General features: G+C 53.2%; 2 protein-coding genes across 3 annotated transcripts in view; both read right to left on the minus strand.

Moving 5' to 3' along the window:
• The window catches only part of EIF2B3 (eukaryotic translation initiation factor 2B subunit gamma), a 96301-nt gene extending 85471 nt beyond the window's left edge, over positions 1 to 10830 (minus strand). Inside the window, exons 1-3 of the mRNA XM_040565155.1 lie at positions 10698 to 10830; positions 10359 to 10507; positions 8283 to 8422 (exon numbers count right to left, since the gene is read on the minus strand). Coding sequence (XP_040421089.1) covers positions 8283 to 8422; positions 10359 to 10506 — 288 coding nt within the window. The 5' untranslated portion in view covers position 10507; positions 10698 to 10830. The remainder of the gene's footprint in view (positions 1 to 8282; positions 8423 to 10358; positions 10508 to 10697) is intronic.
• A 666-nt stretch (positions 10831 to 11496) lies between these two features.
• Positions 11497 to 19092, minus strand: LOC121074365 (E3 ubiquitin-protein ligase HECTD3-like). Of its 2 annotated transcripts, XM_040566385.1 has the most exons (22): positions 19047 to 19092; positions 18630 to 19014; positions 18330 to 18490; positions 17797 to 17889; positions 17311 to 17446; positions 16826 to 16941; positions 16485 to 16598; positions 15419 to 15501; positions 15027 to 15192; positions 14716 to 14797; positions 14291 to 14473; positions 14147 to 14199; positions 13969 to 14033; positions 13681 to 13784; positions 13191 to 13310; positions 12949 to 13038; positions 12661 to 12867; positions 12392 to 12521; positions 12106 to 12180; positions 11896 to 11977; positions 11749 to 11820; positions 11497 to 11647 (listed from the first exon to the last, which is right to left on the minus strand). In XM_040566385.1, exons 2-22 carry the CDS (start codon positions 18957 to 18959, stop codon positions 11521 to 11523), a joined length of 2589 nt encoding a protein of 862 aa, XP_040422319.1. In that variant the 5' UTR covers positions 18960 to 19014; positions 19047 to 19092; the 3' UTR covers positions 11497 to 11520. The 2 variants fall into 2 exon arrangements, 1 of the variants encoding a protein (XP_040422319.1); XR_005822292.1 differs by lacking the exons at positions 11497 to 11647; positions 11749 to 11820 and having other exon boundaries at positions 11912 to 11977; positions 12661 to 12805.
• Positions 19093 to 22268: the final 3176 nt, after the last annotated feature.

Here is a 22268-nt window from a genome sequence, read left to right on the forward strand (position 1 = left end):
AAATAAGATGCACAAATCCATTTCACAGGGACTCATTTCTTTGATTATTCATCACAGAACAACTCCTGAAAACTATAAACCTGAGTTTGACTTATCAATATAAAAGGCTTCCTATGCCTGATAAAATGAGTTGATAATAAAGAACCATTTGCCTTCGTGTGTCCATCTCTAACGTGCACATGAAGGCAAAGAAAAGCGTTAAAAAGTGCAAACTGGTGTTTCACACTATGTATACTCTAGCTATAATTTTCCTTCAACACATAGCACATTAAATTATTTACACAAGACTGTATATACTTTAAATAGTGGAAAATGAAGGACGATTTACGAAAAAAAGAACACTGACTTCTATTTACTGCCACAAAACGAGAACTAGTCGTAGCAGCTCACACAGAACAGGGAAAGATATTTAGCAGAATGCTTTTAAAGAATTTTTTCAGTTATATACACGTGCAAAGAGCTTGCTATGCCTGTAACTAAAATACACTGAGTTTGTGTGATTCATCAGAAACCACGTAGGGTCTAACTGAAGACGTACACTGCAATACGGGAGAAATTCCGACAAACTTCCACGGGGAAACAGGAGGTATCGGTCGACAGAACGAGCACAGGCCTAGAGGACAGGACGCGCAGTGAGAGATGCAACAATTAAAACTGAGAGGCATCTCAGGCCTGTCAGCAGCTCTTCTTGCAAAACATCTAAGGTCTTCGCCTTTTTTTTCTGCCTGCGTGTACAATGGAAGGCATCCTCCTTAGCTGACAATGCGCAGAACAGAAAACGCCCTCATAACCACTCTTGATGCTAACCTTCAGAGCTAATTGCCTCATTCAAACTTCTGGTGTTTTAACCCCAATCCATTGTAAACCCTGGCAGCAAAATAATTAATTTAATTAGCTACATACTTCTAAAGCTGAGTAACTTTAAAAAAAAAAAAAAACACACCCAAAAACCCAACAACTGTTGAACCCTTTAACTCTCATCCTGCCAGGAAAAACAAAGATCAGAGCAAGGTCCCGAACACATTCCTCACGCACACAGTCAGGCTGTGCTATATCATTCCCCCCAGCAACATCGCCAGCCTGAGCACCTGCCAGTATAGCTGTTTTTTTTTTTTTCCCCCCCCACTAAAACAATCAACTGTGCTTTGGGACTTGGGCGTGCAATCCATAATTAATTTTGCCTAGCACTTCAGTGGTGGTAGCTTTCAATCACACTCATTGACTGAATCAGACGTAGAAATGGGAACAAGATGCCACGTACCCAGCAAGCTGCCATCTGATTCGGCTGCTTTTCCCACCCAGCACTAAGGCCATTGTGAAAGGGAGAATCAAAAAAGCATCAAGAGAGCAACTTTTATTTGTGTTTGAGACACTTAAGTAAACAGCATCTTCTGTCAAGCCTGCTGAAAAAAAAAATGATGAAATTCTTTTTACTATTTTGAAACAGATGAACAGAATAGTTAGTTAAGTTGTGGGGAGAGAGGCTAATTCCATTTTTTTTTTTTTCTGATTTCCACTGACAGTACAAAAAAAATGCATAACTATATATTATGGGGACTGAGGTTTTTCTTTCCACACTCACCAAACTCTGCTTGGCCGTACCAAAAGGATTCAGATTCCACCTTCCAGCCGTTACAGCAAGCCTACTTACATCATGTGTTTGGAAAGGAGATTTTTCAACAGAGGAAGTGAAGCGCTTCACCATGCCGTCCAAGACTACACGGATCAGTGACCCTCAGCAGCATACAGACCACCACCGTGACATCACACTTTCCACAACATGGCTCCCAAAGATGCACATACCAAGAGAATCTGGAGTTTCAGTCTTTGTTTATTTGTTCAAAGAAAGTTGGTTTTTCTTCTTCTTTTTGGTAGCTTTTTAGGGTTTGTTTTGCTTTGCTTTTTAAGAGCTGTATTACTTTCAAATCTTACTTTTTGAAGCTGGGAAAACCAGGTGGACCACCTGAGATGAAATATTTCATATGCAAGCACTCATCAGTGATAGTAGCAGAAGCCACGCTGATTAGTTCACAGCATATTAGTCAGGGCTTCCATTAACACAACTAAGGACTCATCAAGGAAGGAAAACGTGAAATTGTTCCATTGCTGCTACTCTGCTGGAACACCACATTTTAGTCATTGGCTGGAGCATAGCTGAGTGACAGGAGGGAGAAAAATGCTTAACAGAAGATGAAAATGATATAGACTCGGTGCAGACAAATGCTCGATCCAGGCACACCCAATCCAGTTTGAAACATTCATGATTTAACCAGGTTTCCCAACCTGCTGCCTGAAGAGGCCCCAGCCTGAGCGGCGGCACCAGACAACAGCTGTGTGGGTCTGGTAAAATTTGGCAGATGAGTAAAGAGGCCAAATATTAGAGGGGTCTAAATTTTAGAGGAACTCATCTGTAAACTACAGTGACAACCCACGCTTTTTTTTTTTTTTTGTCAACACTAACCTGCAAGCCACAGAAAGGTCTGCAGCAGTTTGAAGAATGTTACAAGCAGAAGGTCACAGCAATACAGTTCTCAAAAAGGTTTTCTGAGTCAGAGTCTAGCCTTCTGCCATTCCAGGTATCGCATTACTTAGTTTATTTAACAAAAAGAAAAAAAAAGCTTCTCATTCCAGTATAAAAGTAGGGGAAATTTTTTGTCTTGATTACCCGTCCTGGCAGACTGTTCCATAATCCCATCCTGCTCTGATTGACGAAAACCTTCCCGCAATGTTCAGCCTTCTCACACAGCCATTTTAAACTCAATTATATTCCACTTCGAATATCTTATCTCCTTCTCTAGTGTTTGTTCTGCATTTGATGCTTTTGAGTTCCACACTTCCACAGTATTCCAGGCAAAAAATCTTCCCTACACCTTAAACAATTAATTTCTCATTGTTATCACAAAATACGTTACCTAATACATTCTATTCTTGCATTTACTTTTCCCTCCTCCACCACAGCGGCTGCTCACTGTCATCTCATTTCAACCAGTTCATTCGGAGATGTCATAATTTACTTTTGGGCTCCTAGTTGCATTTCTCATTAGTAATCCCCAAAATCCTGAGTTGTGGGTCACCAACCAGAGTCTTGACACTATTACTGTGTTGTAACATGGCAGGCCGCAAGACATATATTTTTCATACTCATCCTGCGTATCATCCAAAGGAGGTCTACTACACCGTGAGAGAAGCCTTTCAAGAAGCCAAATGGATGGAGACATAAAACTGGACTGAAGAGTTCACAGAGCAACGTTCTGGAGAGAATGGCTCCACAAAAAAAAAAGCCTTTGACAGATACACCAGAAGCCCTTACGTTAGGACTTGAAAAAAAGTGTGTTCACCAACACCAGCTACAGAGGAGAAGCCTTCCTAAGTGAGCAAGGGGATTACATTACATAAAATGTCAAGAGACGTCAAAAGAAGTTAACTTTTTGAAAGGCAGTCTACTGCCCCCAATTACGAAAAAAATCACAACTGAAAGATGAGTTGCCTACAAAACAAAACTGCAGCATCATCTACTGCGTGCAGCAGACAGCACTCGCATCTCTTCTTTTGGTAGAAAGCATATCAGGTAACACCACTGAAACTGTAAGGACTTTTACTAATTCCCCTATTACTCAGATTGAACTCATCTGAATACTCCAGCCAGCGCTGCCTACCAATGAAAACCAGAAACAAGGACTGGAGATAGTTACTGAAGAGAAAGCAATTATACGTGATTAAAAAACACACACAAAACCCACACTTCTTTACAGAGACATCCCCCCCGCAAGCACGCTGTTAACAAGTTAGCAAGCTTTGGATGCTAAATAAAAACAAATAACAACAGGAACACGGAAGTTATCAAATTACACCTTAGCACCTGCTCTGTCACACCTGTACCACCATTCTTAGTTTACAGCAGCGTGTTGACAAGAGAGTAAGAGAGGTGGAAAACCCTACTTCCTGAAGGAGGGAGTTTGATTTGCATTTCATACAAAAATAGCTTATTTTACACCTGTGTTAACTCAAGTTTTGATTTCAAGCACTCACTGACAGGTCAAGAATATTCTTTAATGCAAATAACAGATTAAGACAAGGCTCCAACCAAAGCAGGAGCCTACAACATTTGCCTTTCAGAGACAGAGGAAAGCACAGATACGGAACCTAAGGATACAATTACTTTATGTGTTGCTTGTACAATCTACCAAGGTTGCTTGGTTCAACATAGCTCTTCATTACCTTCAAAACGATCAAATAAAGGGTGTTTTCCACTACTTAACACAGCTTTTCAAAACCTGACGGGCACACAGCAGAAGACATCCATGGTATTGCCTCTTTCTGTGTCCTGTAAGTCTTGCTGGACTTGTCGCACTTCCATGCCAGGGGTGAGGCAATAATTCAGAAAGTACTGAAGTTTTCACTATGTAAATTACCTCAGAATTACTACGGTGGAATTGCATGTGTGAACAACTGAAAAAAAAATGGAAGTCAGAAGACATGGAAATCAATGTTCCTGTAGCGAAGTTACCCAGCTACACGGGCTCATGTTCCAGAGCATGAAATCTCCTTATGTACCACCCTTTTGCCAAGGCCCCACCTGCAACAGGGGAGATCCCTTCACTGTTCGTGACCAGGCAAGGTCATCAATCTTTCATCCAGACCTGGAGGCATGGAAAGGCGGTTTGTTTCTCTGTTTAACCCATTTGAGCTCTCCCACTGGCATAGATCATGAGGTGACAGAGACCTGTAAACATCCCCGTGGTGATAAAACTGCAGTTTCAACAGAAGTATTATTATAGTATTATATTATATTATAAGTATTATTATAGTACCATCAACTGTGAGTCTACAGTCAGCGTATCTACTATATCCAACCCTATACATAAACAAGAAAAGAATTAAGCCTTTACAGTTTTACCATCATTTTCAGATTTCGAACAGCTACCTACTGTCAGTCCTGTAAAAGATTAGGACAAAACCAGGAGCTTAAAGTGTCAAAGAAATAACAGTGACAGTGAAATCAAACATATCAAAAAAAAAAAAAAAAGAAAAAAGAGAGGAAATTGAAACAGTAGCTATGGAAGCTGCCAGCAGGTGCAGTTACTGTAGCAGGATCCTGAAGCCAAGGGCATCCTAAGGAAACGCTAGGATTGTCCACAGGAAAAGCAATGAAAAGATCCGATCCGTTGTCACAAAGACCATAAACAAACCGTTGTCATATCCTTACATAAAAGGAAACATTATATATACATGAGAAACTCCCCTCCCCACAGTTTCAACTTGTACTTAACCTCCTGTCCTGCTGGCTTCTTCAAGGTGAGGAAACTGAGCATGCAATATGCACGCAGGAAAGAAAGATGACCTTGCACACAAAGCCATGAGAGATTTGAGAAAGATGTCCAGCTTACGGTGCTGTTATGATTTTTTTTTATTTATCCTAGGTAAGTTACTTCATCTCTTTAATCCTCGGTTCTCAGTCCTAGAGCTGTGCAGACAAACTTGTTAGTGGTGTTCATTATTCAGACACTAGAATTGAGTATATTAAAACAACAACAAAACACCACCACACGTCAGTTAAACCACTCCTGGTAAAGAACAGGCCAGTCTGACACCCAGGCCTAGTAACCCAACGAGTGGAATTTACTGAACCAAGTTCTCTGTTCATTACTTTTCAAAAAAACGCGGCTTTAGGAATCAAGTTCAGCACGTTATCTTTATTGTGGGAAGGATTCAAGAAAAAGGTACATTCAGAAATGTAACCAGTATCAGACACCTAATGAAGCTGGTACCACATCAATCCGGTGTAGGCTGAGACAGCCAAAGATAACAGGAAGAGTTCCAGTAGAGCAAAGAGCACACATCTACTGTATCAGCTCTGGAAGTTAAGATGTCCAAAAAAGCCTCTGTGTGTAGAGTGGATGAACTGCAAACAAAAACTTTATCAGGTTTCCTGTGCTCTCATGCAATTCCTGAGCAACAGGAAAGAGTGAGACTGCTGGAGTCAACTGCTTGTTACCACACACCAAGACAGTTTTACCTGCCCCCAAAAATGCCAGCACCAAAAAGGGATAAAACAATGAAATCCACCTTCTCTCAGCTTTGCACACATGCATTCTTACAAAGCTACTGAATGCAAGTCTGCAAATCTAATCTCGCCATCTTATCTTCACAGCATCAAACTTTATTAATGAAGGTGCAAGACCGCAAGAAGATCTGCTATTGCAGCAAGCAGCAGTGCTACCATGGCAGAACTCAGTCAAAGGCCGGGCAAGGCAGCAAGTCATGAGATTTCAGCCTTCAGAGTGGTCCAACATTTCTCCACATTTCGGGATTTGTTATCAGCAGTTCTGCTAGCCTTCCACACACTTCGTACAGCGCATTTATAACCTTGGCATTACTCCACATCGCTTGCATTGCACACTGGCAAGTTGTCCACGTTGTGCCACGGTACCTCATTTTTATTGAGCATACTTGCTCTTCTGTCTGTGGGCAATTAACTCAATTTGCGACAAATAAAAGTTTCAGCAACCAGTTTAAACTCCTCATCAGGCCTTTGGCATGGGCTGCAAAAAGCCTGCCAGCAAACTATGGCCACAAGCAGCAGTTGTTTTCACCAGGGAAACTCATTCTGCAGCGAGATCCCTCTCCTGCTCCACCACGGGCAGAGCCAACATGCCGCAGCTTTTCAGCTACTTGTGCTGCGTAGTTCTCTCACCTCTATCGCACGGGAGAGGGCATATCCTGTAAGAGGCACGCGAGTGGTATGCATTTACTTGAGAAATGACTCCAAAACACACAGTGCAGCAATCTGTCCAAGAACTTGATATAGGCTTATTTCAAATAAGAGACCACTATGTCCCTCTCTGGCCAGAGGAGCAAGCCATGGAATAAGAGAGAGAAGTAATTGCTGCCACTCACACACACAAGTTTACTGAAGAAAAGCTGTGTGGTTTTGAATGTTGCCTCACATCATCTTTAAGTCCTTTTCTAGGGGGAAATAAACAAAAACCCACAACACTGCCTCCTCTAAAGACACAGTCTATTTTCTTACCCCCACACGCTTTGCCGTGGTCTCTCAGACCTCCCCGAAGCAAAATAGCCTGGATTGCCAAAAAGTTGGACAAGTAGACAGCTGGACTGATCACTCCGAACAGACAATAAAACTGTAAGGCCTGGGTCAAAATTTGCAGTGCAGAGAGATTTCCTTACTGCATACACATTTAAAAAATACTAGCAAACAGATATTACAGAGGGCAGTTCTGCACATGACAGAAATATTCAGTTAATTTAGCTGTGATTTTGTTGATTTTGCTTTTTGCCTTTGTATCTTCTCTTTGCCCTCTGATTTATTCTAGCCTGTGCATTAATCCCTTGCCAAATCTCTCTCATTGTACCACCTGGACACCCATATTTGCCTGGAAATTTTCACCGTGTCTTGATTGTCGTCTTTATCTTGGAAGTATACAGCCTCTTAGACTGCAGTTTATTACCTTCAATAAGACCCTGAAGACAAGAGGCAACTCAGGACTTTAAATGGTCCATTGATGTTCTGTTGCAACCTTTATTTAAACAGCCAATTTGGCTAAGATGGCCTAAACAGACAGGGAACAAATCAGAAAGATAAGCATACGGCAACCACAAAAACAAAATTCCATCCTAGATCTTGGTAACAGTTCCAAGAAGCATTTCCACCTTGCACTGGAATGTTTTTGTTTGTCCAGCTAGAAATTAAAACTCGAGAGACTATTATTTTCATTAAACCAGCATCTGACTGCAATAAGCAGCCCTTTATCACATTTGGGCACCGTTTATCTAAGAGCTTGTCATGGGACCAAGCCAGCAGAAGCAGAAAACTGATGCCTAATTGCAAGAACCAAACCCAAGCTCACTCACCTATCGGTGTATTGCCTAAGCCAGGATGACAAAGAACACTCCTACAGAAATGCTTCCCCGAGCACCAACTGGACAGCAGCTCTCATACATTATGATATTGTATGAACACTGTATGAACAAATACAGCCTTTTAATTAACCGGCCAGAAAGCTAACTCTGGCTAAAAAGCAGCTAGTGCCCAGCCTGGATTTGCTCCGGCCTTCCTAGCTGTCATTTGTGGTCATTCCGAGTCCTTGCCCGAGTTCCCCCACAAGATGACCTATACAAAAGTCAGATCTTCTGCAGATCAGGAAATCCAGTTACCTGCGACAGTGTTACATGGTACAGCTCTTAAACTATCAAAGCACAATGAAAAAAAGATTATTTTAAACAAATGTCTTCCAGTCAAGTTCAATAAAAGACAATAATACCTTAATTTTCTGGTGAATATGCCTCAGTGAATCTGCCGTACCCATGTCCGCGTTGTCACTGATGCACACAAAGTCCAGCTTCATTTTTGTGTCCAAGTTTAACATTTTTTGGATTTCTTTCCTTGTAATCACAATGACCTCTAGGACAGAGGAAAGTGGGATGAGATCAAGCAAAAAAAAAATTAATATATTCATCACAAATAGGACACATTCAATTTTTATCTGCAGTGCCTGATGAAGCTATCAAAAGGCTTGACTGCTGTAACTGCATGACGGTACCGAACCAAGAGCTTTTGGCAATAACAACTTTTGCAGAAGAGAAGCTGTTAACGTGACAGCAATCTCTCTTGCTTTGTATGGGTGGGGGACTGTTGCTGAAAGGGACACATGCGTGCGAGTGGCATGAATCAGCGAGATGAAAGAGGAATGTCTTCCATCGTTAACAAACGGCCTCAAACTGCACATCCCTCAACAGTATGACCTACAAAAAGCCACCAGTGAGACCCTGCGTTAACATCATCAACGTTTCAGAGCTTTGCCTTTTGCCCAGCCTCATCCTGTATAATCCTCTGTGGGCAACACCACCAACTACAGTATTACAGTGCAATAGTTAAACTATTGCCGAGCACCAGCTTGGCAGGGGAGTGGAGTAGTTTGTAAACAACAAACTCATTCCACCTAGAAAAGAAAAAAAGGTAAAAGCATATTTGAAGTGTATCAATGGTGGCATGAAAGCATATTTTCCAAAACGAAGCCGAAAATGAAGGCTTCATTCCAAGATGAAGCACTTGCAGCTGGGACAAAGGGGAAGCCGCGAATCAGGCCGTGGAACACCTACTTATTCACATAAACAAGCAGGAAGAACCCAAACATCACACGATAATAAAAACTATGATTCAGAGAGAATTCACGCCATCAGAGTATTAGCACAAAAGTGTCAGCTTGGTCGGAGGACAGAAGCAAGAAAAAAGCAAGAAGTTGTCTGATTGCTTACTGAAGCTGCATATACAACCTTGCGTGTCCAAATTTTCACAGGGCATAGAAGAGTTCTTAAGAATTTTTTAACGACACAAAACGAAGGCATAGGTTTACATTTATTTTTCCCTTTGTTTCTTAACACTGACTGTGCGAGTGGCATGAATCAGCGAGATGAGAGAGAAATGTCTTACATCACTAACAAATGACCTCAAACTATACATCCCTAAATGGTATGACGTATGGAAAGGCCAACACAAGCAAATCACGAGCTGATCCCTACAACTTCAAAGAAAAGAGCAGCAGCTAGAAGAATTCACTTTCTCAAGATGGAGCACAGAAGAACAGCACAGTCACCCAGAAGAAACAACAAAAGCAGAAGCAGAAAGGCAAGGACAAATATAACCGTGAAAACTGGAGACGCAAATGGTACCAGGAAGTTCTACGAGTTATGGGGAACACCACAGAAAGATTTGGGCCATCACCGAAAAGCTAAACAGAAATCTAATGACAGATAATGCGAAAGAACCTCACCAAAAATTTATCGCTTGAGCTCTCTTGTGAAATGAGGCTCAGAAAACAGCGCTACCAGCCTGCCAGCTCCCCCTGCCCCGCTCTGTCTAAAGGCCAGCACTCAGCGCCGTGCTGCAACAAGGACTAAATGCCTCAAGCAGAACAAATAACCCTGAACTTCACGCCACACTGGAACAACAAACTGAGAGACATCCCAAGAGAGCTGACACGCTTCTCACACCATTCTTATTAACAATTCAGGAAAAGAGACAAGAGAAAGACTCCAGGTTAACAACACTCTGAAGGACTCCAAACTTAAGCAGAGCACGTAGATGAGAAAACCCTTGGTGAGGGGGGAAGCAGGAAGGCAGCACGCACAGATGTGGTCTAGAGTTAAAAGTAAAGGACACGATATGGGTGAGGAGCAGTCACAGTCAGGTCTGGTGCGGAGAGGAGACCTCCGTATGGCCACTGCCCTGACGAGCAGCGACAAGACAAGGCGTGACAACGAGGAGAGGCTGACAGCTGGCAGCAGCAGGACACCGGACGGGTGAGCCCGCCGCCCCCTTCCCCAGCACCCCGCCTCACCTTCGAAGCCGGCGCGCTCCAGGAGGTTCAGCGGGTACCACAGCAGGGGCCGGTTGCCCACGGGCAGCAGCGGCTTGGGGATGCTGGCCGTCAGGTCCGTCATGCGGGAGCCGCCGCCCGCCGCCATCAGCACGGCCTGGAACTCCATCCTGCAACGGCACCGAGGGGCCGCGTCACGGCCGGGCCGGGCCCAACCGAGCCGAACCGGGCCCAACCGAGCCCCCCCACCCCCCAGAACCCGCTGCGAGGTGCCGGTACCACCGGTACGTTACGTTAAGTCGCGTTACGTTACGTTAAGTTACGTTAAATTACGTTACCGGCCCCTTACCGGTACGTTACCTCCGCTCCGCTCCTCACCGGCTCCCTGACAGCACCGCAATGGCGGCGCCGGCGCGCAGCGCGCATGCGCGCGGACAGCCGAGCGGCTCGAGGAGCGCCGAGAGCATCGATCCCCCCCCTCCCCCCCGCCTCGCCAGGGAGGCGAGAGGAGCGCCGAGGGGAGGAGGGCAGGCTGCGGAGCGCCGAGTCATCGATCTGCGGGGGGGGGGCTCGAGGGGACAGCGCCCCCTGGTGGGGGGGTGGGGAGGGTGTAGGGGGCATGGGGGGTGGTAGGGGGCGCGGGGGGGTTATAGGGTGCACTGCATGAGGGGGGGTTATAGGGTGCACTGCAGGGCAGCAGCTCGCAGGGTGCATCGCAAGGTGCCTCGCAGGGGCGTACTTTATGGGGTGCATTGTAGGGGGGCATTTTGTGGGTTGCCTTGCATGGGGGCACTTTTTGGGGTGCATCCCCAGCCAGGCACGTCCCAGGAAGCTCATCCCACCACCCAGGTGCTTTACCAAGGGAACCGCTGAAGGCACAGGCTCTTGGGATAACAGGGTGGGGGTGCAGGGCTGAGATGGGGTGGTGCTGAGCACCCCACCCTTCCCATTGCCTTCCCATGTCCGGAGGAGAGGCATGGCACTGCGTTTGGGATGGGGGCACCAGGGCAGGGTGCACCCCCTCTGACGGAGGACACGCCGCACATGCACGTCCCCATCAGTTCATGGGGACACCCAGGCTGCAGGGGGTACCTGGTGGCCCGGGGAGGGGACAGGACACGCAGCCCCCCCGCACACACCGTGCTCTCCACACCCCAGACACGAGCACAGACTCGTTGTGTTTTTATTCCACAAAATGTCCCCACAGCTCGGGGGAGTCGATGGACACCTCCGGTGTCGCGGGCTTGTCGGTGTCGATGGACATGCAGTTGTACACGGCGTAGCGCAGCAGCTCCTCGCAGGCCTGGGCCCTGCAGGCGAGACGCCAGGTTACGGCGGGGACGGGCACCGGACCCCCCCCCACGTCCCCACGGAAGGGAGGACGAGCGTCCCCGTCCCCAGCTGCACTCACGAGGAGTAGTTGGGCAAGAACAAGATGCAGGAACACGTGGAGGCCTTGGGCATCATGTCCAGCTGCTGCGTTCTTGGGAGAAAGAAAGGAGAGACGGGTCAGGCGCCTGTGCCGCAGGGACGGTGGGGGCAGGACGGACGGACTCACCCCGATCTGTCTGGGTAGACGGTGATCTGAACCGGGAGGCGGCTGCGGCCCGTGACGAACTTGAGGAAGCGGCTGAGGTCCTCTGGGGAAGGACAGGGGACAGGTTTGGGGTCACCCCCAGAGCCCAGGCGGGATGCTCCGAGGGGAAGGGACATCCCCGTGGGTCCTGGCCTGGTGGGTGAGGAGCGGGGAAGGCGCGCGGTCGCTCACCGCTGGTGAAGTTGCTGAGCGCCTCCAAGAAGATCCGGATGCGGGGGTCGTCGGACTGCAAGTCCTCAAACGTGACTGCAGCGAGGAATAAACGCTTCGTTAGGAGCTCCCAGCAAAGGAAATTAACGCGGGACGCAACGCACCCCTCTGTGCAGCCCTGTGCGAAGGCAGGAGGGGGGCCCCAGGCTGCAGGGCAGCCGCTCGCCCCTGCTGCTCAGCACAGGGCAGGATGCGTGCGAAGAACGAGCATTATCCAAGAGGGCCTCACACCACCCCTGGCACTTACTGAACGTCTTCACGTCGTCCACCGTCAGCTCGGGGTTCCCGCAGACCTTCCTCTCCAGCTGCTGCCAGGTGAGCAGGTCCAGCACGGCCTGCGGCACCACGCGGAGCAGCCCAGCCCGCAGGGCCGCCACCTGAGGGGCACCACGTCACCATGGCAGGTCGCTTGTGCAGCCACTGACCCACCACTAAAGACCACACCAGCCACAGGATATCCAGAGGGCCCAGTGCAGGGTCTCCTTGCAGCTGCACGGGCTGGGGACACGGCGCTACCTGCTCCTTGCTCTCCTCCAGTCGAGCCTTCTGCACCAGGTGGATGAAGTCCTTGCGGTCCTCGAAGCGCACCACGGTGCTGCTGCCGTTGGGGATCAGCTCCACCACGCGCTGGTCGCTCCGCACCATCGTGTAGGTCAGCTCTCTGCCAAACATGAAGTCGAAGGCCTCCCTGTCCACCCCCTCCAGCACTTCCAGCAGCTTCACCTGCCACCCAAAGGGACAACGCGGTCACGGCAGAGCCGGAGCAGCCGCGGGAGCGCACGGCATGGCCCTGGCAGCGCTCACCAGCTCTGCATCCACAGCAGCGAAGTCCTTGTTCCAGATGACCTCCTCCCCTGCCAACTGCTTCCACACCAGACCGGGCAGAGACAGGACCTGCAGAGGCAGTGGAGATGTGTCCTCCCCACAGCTCTCCTGCACCCACTGCAGGACAAGGACCAAGCCCTGCCTGGGGACGTGGTGGCAGGGGGACCGGTGGCATGGCTTTGACCCTTGCCAGAGCCCCTTGCCGGCTGGGCCATGCTCACCAGAATCTCCTTGCTCCTCAGGGCTGCTCCCATCAGCTGCCCGATCCACTCGTACTTGGCGAAGTCCTTGCAGGAGGGGTTGGGGACGTACATGTCCCTGGTGTCGCTGCTGCTGTTACCCTGCCGGAGGAAGGAGAAGCGAGGCGGCCGCTGGGACCGGCTCAGCCCAGCCTCTCCTGACAGCCTCCCTTCTCCATCCTCCACAGCCTTTCCTGCCCTGCGCAACCCGCCCAGGAGGTCTCCATCGGCTGGGCCCAAGCAGAGACCCCAGTCAATGGCCCTACAAGTGTTAAAATAGAACACCCCAAAATATTGCAACCAAGGGATGAGCCCCCAAGCAGTCCTGGTCTCTGTTACCCTCCGCAGAGCCTGTCGCAGGCTCTCTGCAGAAGGGGTCTCTCAGCTTGCAGGACCCCACCGAGCCCAAGTTCAACTACACCAACCCCTGCCCAGAGCCCGCTGGGTATGGGGTGTCCCCGGGGTGCCAGACCTGGTTGGACGTGCGCACGAAGAAGGGCAGGGGCACGGGGACATCACCCGAGCTGGGACACAGCTCCTCCGAGATGTCCGACAGGCTGTCCCGAAAACCACCGCCTGCAAGGGGGGCAGAGGCTGGTTAGTGTGTGACAACGGGGCTGCGGGATCCCCCCACCCAACCCCAGGAGGAAGGGGGATGCAGGGAGCACCCCGTGTGTGCAGAGCGGGGCTGCCTCCCACACAGCACCCACCGCAGCAGGGACCCCCAAGCTGCCCTGGGGAGGGACAGGAGGGCTCTCACCATTGTCGATGACGCCCTCCGTGGTGAAGTCGCACTCCCACCACTGGCTGTAGCTCCGGGGCCACCTGTGGGAAAGCGACAGCCCCGTGCAAACCCCCTCTTGCAGCACTTGACACCCTCTGCGCCCACATCCTGCTCCAGGGAGGTGACACCCCGAAAGGCAAAGCTGAAAACCCACCTGTAGTCCAAGGGCTGCTTGATCTTCTCGGAGTATTTCAGGCTTTCGTACACCTGCAGCGGAGCACCAGGAGGAAAGGGGACTGAGACGCAGTGAGGCCGAGCAGTGCTGACGTGGCAAACGCCCCCCCGGGTGCCACCATACCTGGGTGAAGACGGTGTTCTTGCCGCTGGGGTCCAGCGCCGGGCGGGCGCGGTGCTCGCGGGCCAGTTGCCGGTTGATGTAGAGCTTCGGCAGGGAGGAAGGCGGGCTGCTCTCCGAGCTCTGGAGAAACTGGGTGATGAGGGCTGGGCCGTGCTTGGACAGCAGCAGGAACGGCTTCATGCTCTAGCAGGGGATGCGCAGGGGAGGTTCGAGGCCTGATCCTGCCCTGCGTGCCCTCTTTCTCCCTCCCTCTCCCCAGTGTGGCAGGAGATGCTCAGCTCCTCCGTCCCTCGCACCAGCAGGGCTGGCCACCTCAGCTCCAGGGGGAACGCAGGGACAACGGGGACGTGCTGCAGCCCCCGGGCACCCAGCCCAGCACACAACAGACTGTCCCACCAGCGTCATCCCAGAGAGCTAACGCTCACCCTGAGCATATTGAAGGTGCCAATGCTCTCCTCGGAGATGGGGATCAGGTACCACAGGACGCTGTCCAGGAGCTGGACGAACCTGGGGACCAGGGAGGAGCAGGGTGAGGATGCCATGTGGGGTTCCCCCTCCTGAAGCCTGGTGCTGGCACCATGCCCCTCCAGCACTGACAGCAGCCGTGCTTAGATGGGGAACCCCAAGCTACAGTCGATGCCACACACGGGAAAGGAGCTGGAGGACTTTAAGACGGGTGCAACCCCTGCTGAAGGCCTGGGCACCGTCCTTCCCTGTCCCTGTCCCTGTGCTGTACCTCTGGATGAGCACGGCCCGCCGGTACAGCATGTCTGCGTCCATCCCCTCCAAGAGGGGGTAGCGCACCAGCTGGTCTGGCTGGAACATGTCCGCGTTGAGGTTCAGTTCCCACTCCCAGAAGGACTTGATCTTAATCCCTCGCAGGCGGACGTCGCACCCTTGGTCTGCCAAGAAAGGAGGTGCTGCAGGTGCAGACATGCGGCCGGTGCGGCTCGGCCAGGAGCCCCCCCGCACCTGCAGCAGCCCAGCTGAGCTTATTCCTCAGCTTTTCCCCTGACAGGCCCCTGAAAAGCAACCGGTGGAGCAGGGGAAGCCAGGGGGGCACCTGCAGGGGCTGCAGAATTAGGGCCAGGCAGGGCTGGCGGCCCCGATCCCACAGCACGGGCTCACCCCGGCACTCCAGGATGCGGATCTCCAGCACCGGTAGGTGGGTCTTCATGTCGCGGAGGATGCAGACGTCCTGGTAGCTGTTCCTGCAGGCAGCACAGGCAGGGCCTGGTGGCAGGGCCGTGGGGCACAGCACCAGCAAAGGCCAGGCTGGGTCCCTGCCCAGGACGTGCCACCACCCGAGCGAAAAGCCCCCGCGCCTCACCAGGGCTGCGGCAGAAGGGGATCAAGCCAAGAGCGGCTGCCCACAGCACAGAGACGTCCTGAAGGAGGTGGAAGCCGTGTGCAGAGAAGAGCCAGGAAAGAGCCCAAAGTCAGCGAGGACAAAGCGGGGCAGAAAGGCGAGATGGCTGCAAGCACATCACCGGTCCCGGGGGTCCTGTGGGAGCCCCTGCGAGCGGCTGCCTCGGCACAAACATTTGGGCAGAGCTGGCCACGCCAACGGGAGCGCTCCTGCGCGAGGACGGTGCGTTTTGAAGGAGGCAGAGATTTGTGGAGATGAGTGATTTGGTACAGGATTCACTTGTACTTCCAAAGCCTTTGCCAAGGGCCCTTCGAAGACTGATGGGCACACCAGGAAACAACTGCGGCTGCACACACGCAGCACGGAGACGACTCCTGCCATCAGGAGAGGGACCTCGGTGGTCTCACAAGTTGTTCTTCAAAGACGATTCAGCCAAAAAAGGCAAGTTTTGGGAAGGAGGAGATCATCTTCGTGCCTCTGAAAAAACCACCAGCAGCTGGTGGTGGGTGCAGGCTGGTGCCCGCCTCGAGAAGGGTGCTCCAGAGCCAGGGAAGGTGCAGGGAAGACAGAGAGGCGAGGCACTGCAGGACTTGCCAGCTACAGCTCAGCAGAGATGCTCAGAAAGGAGACAGCGGTGGTGCCGTGCCCCAGAAGTGAGGATGCGGAAGAGGAGGAGAGACCCCCAAAGTCACCAGCCGGGAGGAAGCAGGCCACAGGTTAGCTGCTGCAGCACAGGCGAGGATCAGAAGCAGAGACGAAGGCGCTTGGCTGGCACGCGGAGTTTGGCCCAAGCCTGACCCAGGCTGCTCCTCTCTCATTACTCACTCGTTAATTAAGACGGTTCTCAAGTGCTGCAGACTGTTTGGTGCCCCACCGTACACGGCCACCCGCCTGGGGATGTAGGAGTGGATCTGCACGTTCAGCGTCAGCCACAGCTTCCTGGGGACAAGAAGAGTAAAGGGCAGTGACGTCCTCCCCTCACCAGCTGCCCGGGCACGGAGATGCCCCAGAGATGTCCCAGGGCTGGGGACAGGGCTGTGTCCTCCCGGGGCTTGGACCTCGACTTGGAGCTCCAGGCCACAGCTCAGGGAAAGCTGTGCTCAAGAGGAAGACACCACTTTGCCCCACACAACCGCCACCAGGGAGGGGACGCCCCGCGGTCTCACTTGACAATGGTGCCTTTCTTCATGTTGAGCCGCACCCAGTGCTGCCCGATGGAGCCGTTGCTCTCCCAGAAGGTCTCTGCATGGTTGTCTGTGAGGTGACAAGCTTTGTAGTCCTCCTGGAAGAGCACAGCGAGCGGAGTGGGGAAGCTGAGCATCCTTGGGCATGCCACGGCCCCCCCAGCATGGATCCCCTGGGGCCAGGACCGGGCCAGCCCCACGTTTTGCTGGGCGGTGGTGGACGGTGGCTCCTGCCCAGAGCAAGCTGGACACGGCCACTGTCCCCTCTCAGGTTGGTGGGCTCCCCAGAGACACAACGGGGTTTGGCTGCAGATGTCTGACTCCTGGAGGCTTCACTAAAGCAGCAAAGCCGACCGCTACCCCTGTCCCCCGTGGAGGTGACAGCCACCTCCACCGCCACCTGCAGCTGCGGGATGCCCGCGCACCTTGTGCCGCAGCAGATTTGAGGGCACAGAGGAGCTACGCACCGCCTGCGAGGAGACCTCCACGCTGTAGATGTGCTCCTTGATGCAGTCCCTGCTCTGCGGGCTCCTCTCGCTGTGGTCATACAGGAAGCGTCCCAGCTCCACGTCGTGCTCGTAGCTCCAGGCTGGGGGCACCGACCTAAGGGGGGCTCCGTGTTAATGGGATGGGGGGACCCGCCTGCACCCCAAACCCACCCATCTGCCGTGTGCAGTTCAGGGCAGCCCCAGCATCCTGCTGCCAGCACGTGAGATGGCCGCTGCTCGCAGGCTGTATCTCCACCACCACCGGGCATTTATGGCCACCCCAGCCCAGTAAGAACAGCGCCACGCGACTGCTCCGACAGTCCCCGGAGCAAAGGCCGTCTTTGCCTGAATGGCATCGAGAGGCAGCGATGCAGAAGGCACCAGCCTGCAGCCATCCTCCCTGCTCCTAGTGGATCATCCACCTCTCCGGGCGCTGCAGTACCACTCTAGGAGACGTGCTCGTACCGAAACTTCCGCACCGCAGCCTCGTCCTGCTCTATTGGTCTGGGCTTCTCGCCGAGCCGCATGGAGTACGTCAGGTCCACCACTTGTTCCCAGCTGGAGAGGCCCCGACGGACGGGTGGCATGAAGGAAAGGAAGGGTCAGTGCTCGGTGTGCCCAAGGGACTCCTGTCTCAGCCTGGAGCTGAGGCAGCAGCGGCGCCCAGGGGCTGCAGGAACAGCATCGGGAGGGATGGGAGCATCCCGGGTGCAAATCAAATACGAGCGCTCTCATCACAGCAATACACCTACAGCATCGCTCAGCCCAAATCCGGGTGCTTCAGAAACACCCCGGCATTAGATTTGCCCTCCATGAGCATGGCCACTAGCATGCACGGCTACCCTACGAGGTGGCACCGTCCCGCAGGCGAGCGGCCTTGGAGGCAAGTGGCCTCGGAGGCTAACGGGATGGCAGGGACGTGTCCAGAGGGAGCTGGAGGAGCTGCGCTGGATGTGCCCAAGGGGCTTGGGACGGTCGGGTCGCGCATCTACGGGTACCTGGCTGCGGGTTTGTAATCCACGCCGAACGTCTGGTGCTGCCACTGGATCTTCTCGGCGGGCTCCACCGGCACCAACTTATCTCCTCCCTCCCCGAACCTCCGCGCCAGCAGCCAGCCCTCGTCCAGCTCATGGCTGCTCCGGCACTCCTCCAGGTGCTCCTGGAAGCGCACACCTCGGCTCGCCCAGCCTCCGGCACCCCGAGCGGGGACCGCGTCCCCTTCCCAAAGCGGGCGGCGGCCGTGCCAGGCCCGCGGCCACCGGGAGGGGACAAAGAGGGTCCGGTGCCCTCTCCGTTACCTTGCTGAGCTTCACCCAGAGCCCGGCGCCGTTGCAGTACTCCTCGCCGGTGGCGCGGAGGCAGCCGCCCTTCCGCACCTCGATGGTGGCCCGCGCCGCCCGCTTGCCGCCCCGCGCCGGCCCCGGGCTGTCCCAGACGCTGAGCAGGCTGCGGGCGGCGGCGGCGGCGGCGGCGGCGGCGGGGTCCTTGCAGATCTTGTACTGCACCTCCCGGGGCACGTAGCACAGCGCGGCGGGCAGCGCCCGGGCGCGGCGGAAGCACTCGCTGCACTGCAGCAGGAACCGCAGCCGGCCCAGCACCTGGTGCGGAGCCTCCCCGCCCGCACGCATCGCGCTCCGGGCACCGCGATGTCCCCGGGGTGCTGCCGCCGCCGCCGCCGGTCCCGAGGAGCTCCCCCCCCACCCCGCACTCCCCGGCCCCGTTCCCCTTCTCGGTGCCGCTTCCCCTCCGGCCGCCGCCTCGCCCGGCTCCGCCTCCGGCCGCGCCCGGCCCCGCGGGGCCGACCCGGGGCTGCCGCCTCCGCGCCCCGCTCCCGGCCGGTCCCCGGGACCCTGTCCCCGCGAGCCCAGAGGGAGGCTCGGTGTTGGCTACGGACAGGGAAAAGGAGCCGGGGTCAGGCTCCAGGCATGATGGGGAAGGTGTCGCTGCCCGGGGAGGCTGGCAGGGGATGGGGAGGCTCCGCGCACCCAGCACCCGCTGGGGACAATGCCATGCCCATGCCCCTCTCCCCCGGAGCAGCTTTAACCCAGGCAGCCCTGGTGCCCAGGCAGCTGCAGCGAGGTCAGGACAAGCAGCAGCACCCACCCAGCCCATAGCGCTGGCAGTGCGTCACGCCGTGTCACATCTGTCACGCAACGCGGTGAGAACGACTCAGCTCCACCCCACGCTACCTGGAGCGCCCTGGGTTAGGCACAGAGATAGGCCTTTAGGGAGCAGGAGCAGCAAAGAGCGAGGCTGGCAGAGCTCAAAGGTCCCCACGCCTCTCCTGTGCTTGCGAGCTCTCGCAGCGGGTCATAGTCCAGCTCCATCCCTACCTGCAGAGGCACGGTGCAGGCCCAGGGGACAGCTGGCACCCCGACAGTGCTACTGAACAGGAGCTCCCCGAGGGCCAGGCTCTTCTCCCCCCCAGGGCCAATTTCTGCTTCACTTCCAGCTGCCTCTCATGACATCCCTCTCCAGCACTGCTTAACGTGGCAGAAACACGCAGGAGCCCCAGCCGACAAATTGTCAGAAACACCAGGAGTTAATAGTTAGTTCGCTTTATTTTAGAGCCTACATGAGGTAGGGGCAGACAGATCCTGCCAAACTATTTATAGCTTGTCATACTCCAGGGTATTAGTGGAATAACAAGAAGAGCTAGTCTACACGTGCGTATTCATCACCTGAAGCTATTCTATGACAACAGCAAGCTGAAAGCAGGGGAGGGAAAAGAGAGAGAGAACAGTTACTCCGAGCTGCCACAGCACAAATCCCTCCCCCAGCCTTTCCGTGCACACCCCTCAAGCTAGCAGCCCTGGCACACGTTGCCGTTACTTCCCAGCTCTGCCTCACCCCAGCTCCAAGGCGTCAGCACCTTTCTCAGGATGGCACTGGCTTGAAAATTGATCGTGACCTACTTGAAACTCGGCGACGGAGTGGGGACGCGCAGCCTCTGGCTCCTGCTCCTGGCTCCCTGTGCTACCCAGGAGGGCTCCCTCGCCCTGGCCACACGCAGCAGGAGTCCCAGGCAGGGGCACTTGGCCGGTGTCAAACACGGTAGCAGACAGCTATTTACCCACAGCTTAAGAGATCAGAGGAGGAGGAAGAGGAGGAATGTAACCCAGGACTGAAATAACACCTAATTTTGCCTCCTGACATTGGCCAGAACAGGGCCAGGCTGACCTTTTCTGCAATTTGCTGGGCTGTCACAGCAGAAATTTTACTTGTGATTGGCTGTAAAACACCACGTACAAGACTGCGGAGGACAGCCAGGTGAGTTACCAGCTCCCCGTTCCCTGCTAACCTCTGCACATCATGATCTGTGGGGTTTTTTTTTTTTTTTTTTGATCCTTACTCAGCAGCCACGTTTGTCCTCTGACCTCACTGCAGCAATTGGCTCTTCCTACAAGTGGAAGGGCTTTCACGGGTCTCTACAGCACAGTATAAAAACATGGCAACAACTGCTGTTGTCATCCCCCAACACGTTGCCATAACACAGAGCCTGTCCGTCCTCACAGATGATGTCAGCTCACCCTCTGCCTTTGGAGGAGGTGACCAGAGCTATTTTATCCATCCATCTCCACGCTGCCCATCAACCACCTGTCTGTCCCCTGCCCTGCAGTAAAACACCAGAGAGGAGCCCATTTTTCCTCCTACTTCTGTAGTTCTGCTCAATAAATGACCTGACTTTCTGCTCTTCTCCCTTAGAGTCAAGTGAGCAAAGCTGGAGAAAGCAGGATTGATTCCAACCTGTCGGTGGCCAGAAAGGATGCCCATTTAAATCCCATCTTACCCCGCTGCTTTCTGGGCTCCCCAGCTTGATGCTGAAGATCCTTCAGTGGCACTCCTGACCCAAGGCCAAGCCAGCAGGTCAAAGCCCTCTCACCAGCTCACTCCTGACCATTTAAAACACCCTAGGACACGACAGCCACAAGAGCAGAAAGGTCTCACACACAGGCCCTGCTCCTGTACACACTGCTTGTTGAAATCAGCCACGAAGTCACGAGCTCAATTCTGAGATAACCAGTATTTGCAGAAAAGCTCCTCCAGCAGACCGGGCTTAACACCCACCATGTCACATGGAAGGCTCTGCTGCAGGAAATGGCTGCCAAAAACAACTTCCCTGCTCACTCCACTTGCTACTCCTTCCACTTACTGCAGTGCAGGAGACCTCAGCCTATGCTCTCTGCTGATCCTACACTCCTTTCAATACGGCCCCTCAACAGGTCTGGGAATACAGCAGTTTCCAAGGAAAGTGGTAAAGGGAAAGACTTCATTTACAACTGGAAGCAATTTCTGGATGACGGACTCCTTCAAGAGAGGAGAGAAAGGCAGGAAGTGTTAAAACAAGATAAACCTTAATTCACAGCATTAGCCAGTGAAGCCAGAGATAGTGACTCAGTGGCTGTTACTAGTGATGGTCCGACAGACCACGTGGACTGGAGGTGCAGCTGGGGTATAAAAGCAGACTGACATTGGGAGCTCACAGTGCCAGGCAATGACTAATCCTGCTCAGGGCTGGAAAGATCCAGAAACATTTCCAATAGTCTTGAAGCTGTAAAGCTTTCATTGCCCACTCCTCAGTCACACTGACCTGCTAGCACGCAACCTACTCAAGGAGCTCCAACCTCTGATACCCACAGTCTCTCCTCTCCCCTGGGGCAAAGGCTTTCCTCCCCATGGCAGAGAGGAGCCCAGTGCTGCCTTGCCTGCTACTGCTCCTACCCTCGCTGTCTGGGAGAAGAGCTTGGCCCTGCCTGCACATCTCCATGAGAACCGTAACAGATTAATTTTAACACAGGCTTTTAGGAGAAAACCATAGCTCAAAGGGCCCAGGAGAACAGCTGCTAGGCTACCAGCATGGCCTGGGCAGAATGCAGAACCAGAAGGTTACAGAGCAGGAGGGAGTAGATAGTTCCCACCTCCTGAAGGGGATCAGC

Source organism: Cygnus olor, chromosome 8, assembly GCF_009769625.2.
Source record: "Cygnus olor isolate bCygOlo1 chromosome 8, bCygOlo1.pri.v2, whole genome shotgun sequence".
NCBI classification, from domain to species: Eukaryota; Metazoa; Chordata; class Aves; order Anseriformes; family Anatidae; genus Cygnus; species Cygnus olor.

Bases quoted from the DNA above. Each gene is read 5' to 3' on its own strand.
- LOC121074365 (XM_040566385.1), bottom strand. From the start codon at position 18,959: ATGCGTGCGGGCGGGGAGGCTCCGCACCAGGTGCTGGGCCGGCTGCGG. The intron at 14,200-14,290 runs GTATGGTGGCAC...GCTCCGCTGCAG, and splicing joins AGAACACCGTCTTCACCCAG to GTGTACGAAAGCCTGAAATA. The intron at 12,868-12,948 runs GTGAGCGCTGCC...TTTGGGTGGCAG, and splicing joins CTGCTGTGGATGCAGAGCTG to GTGAAGCTGCTGGAAGTGCT.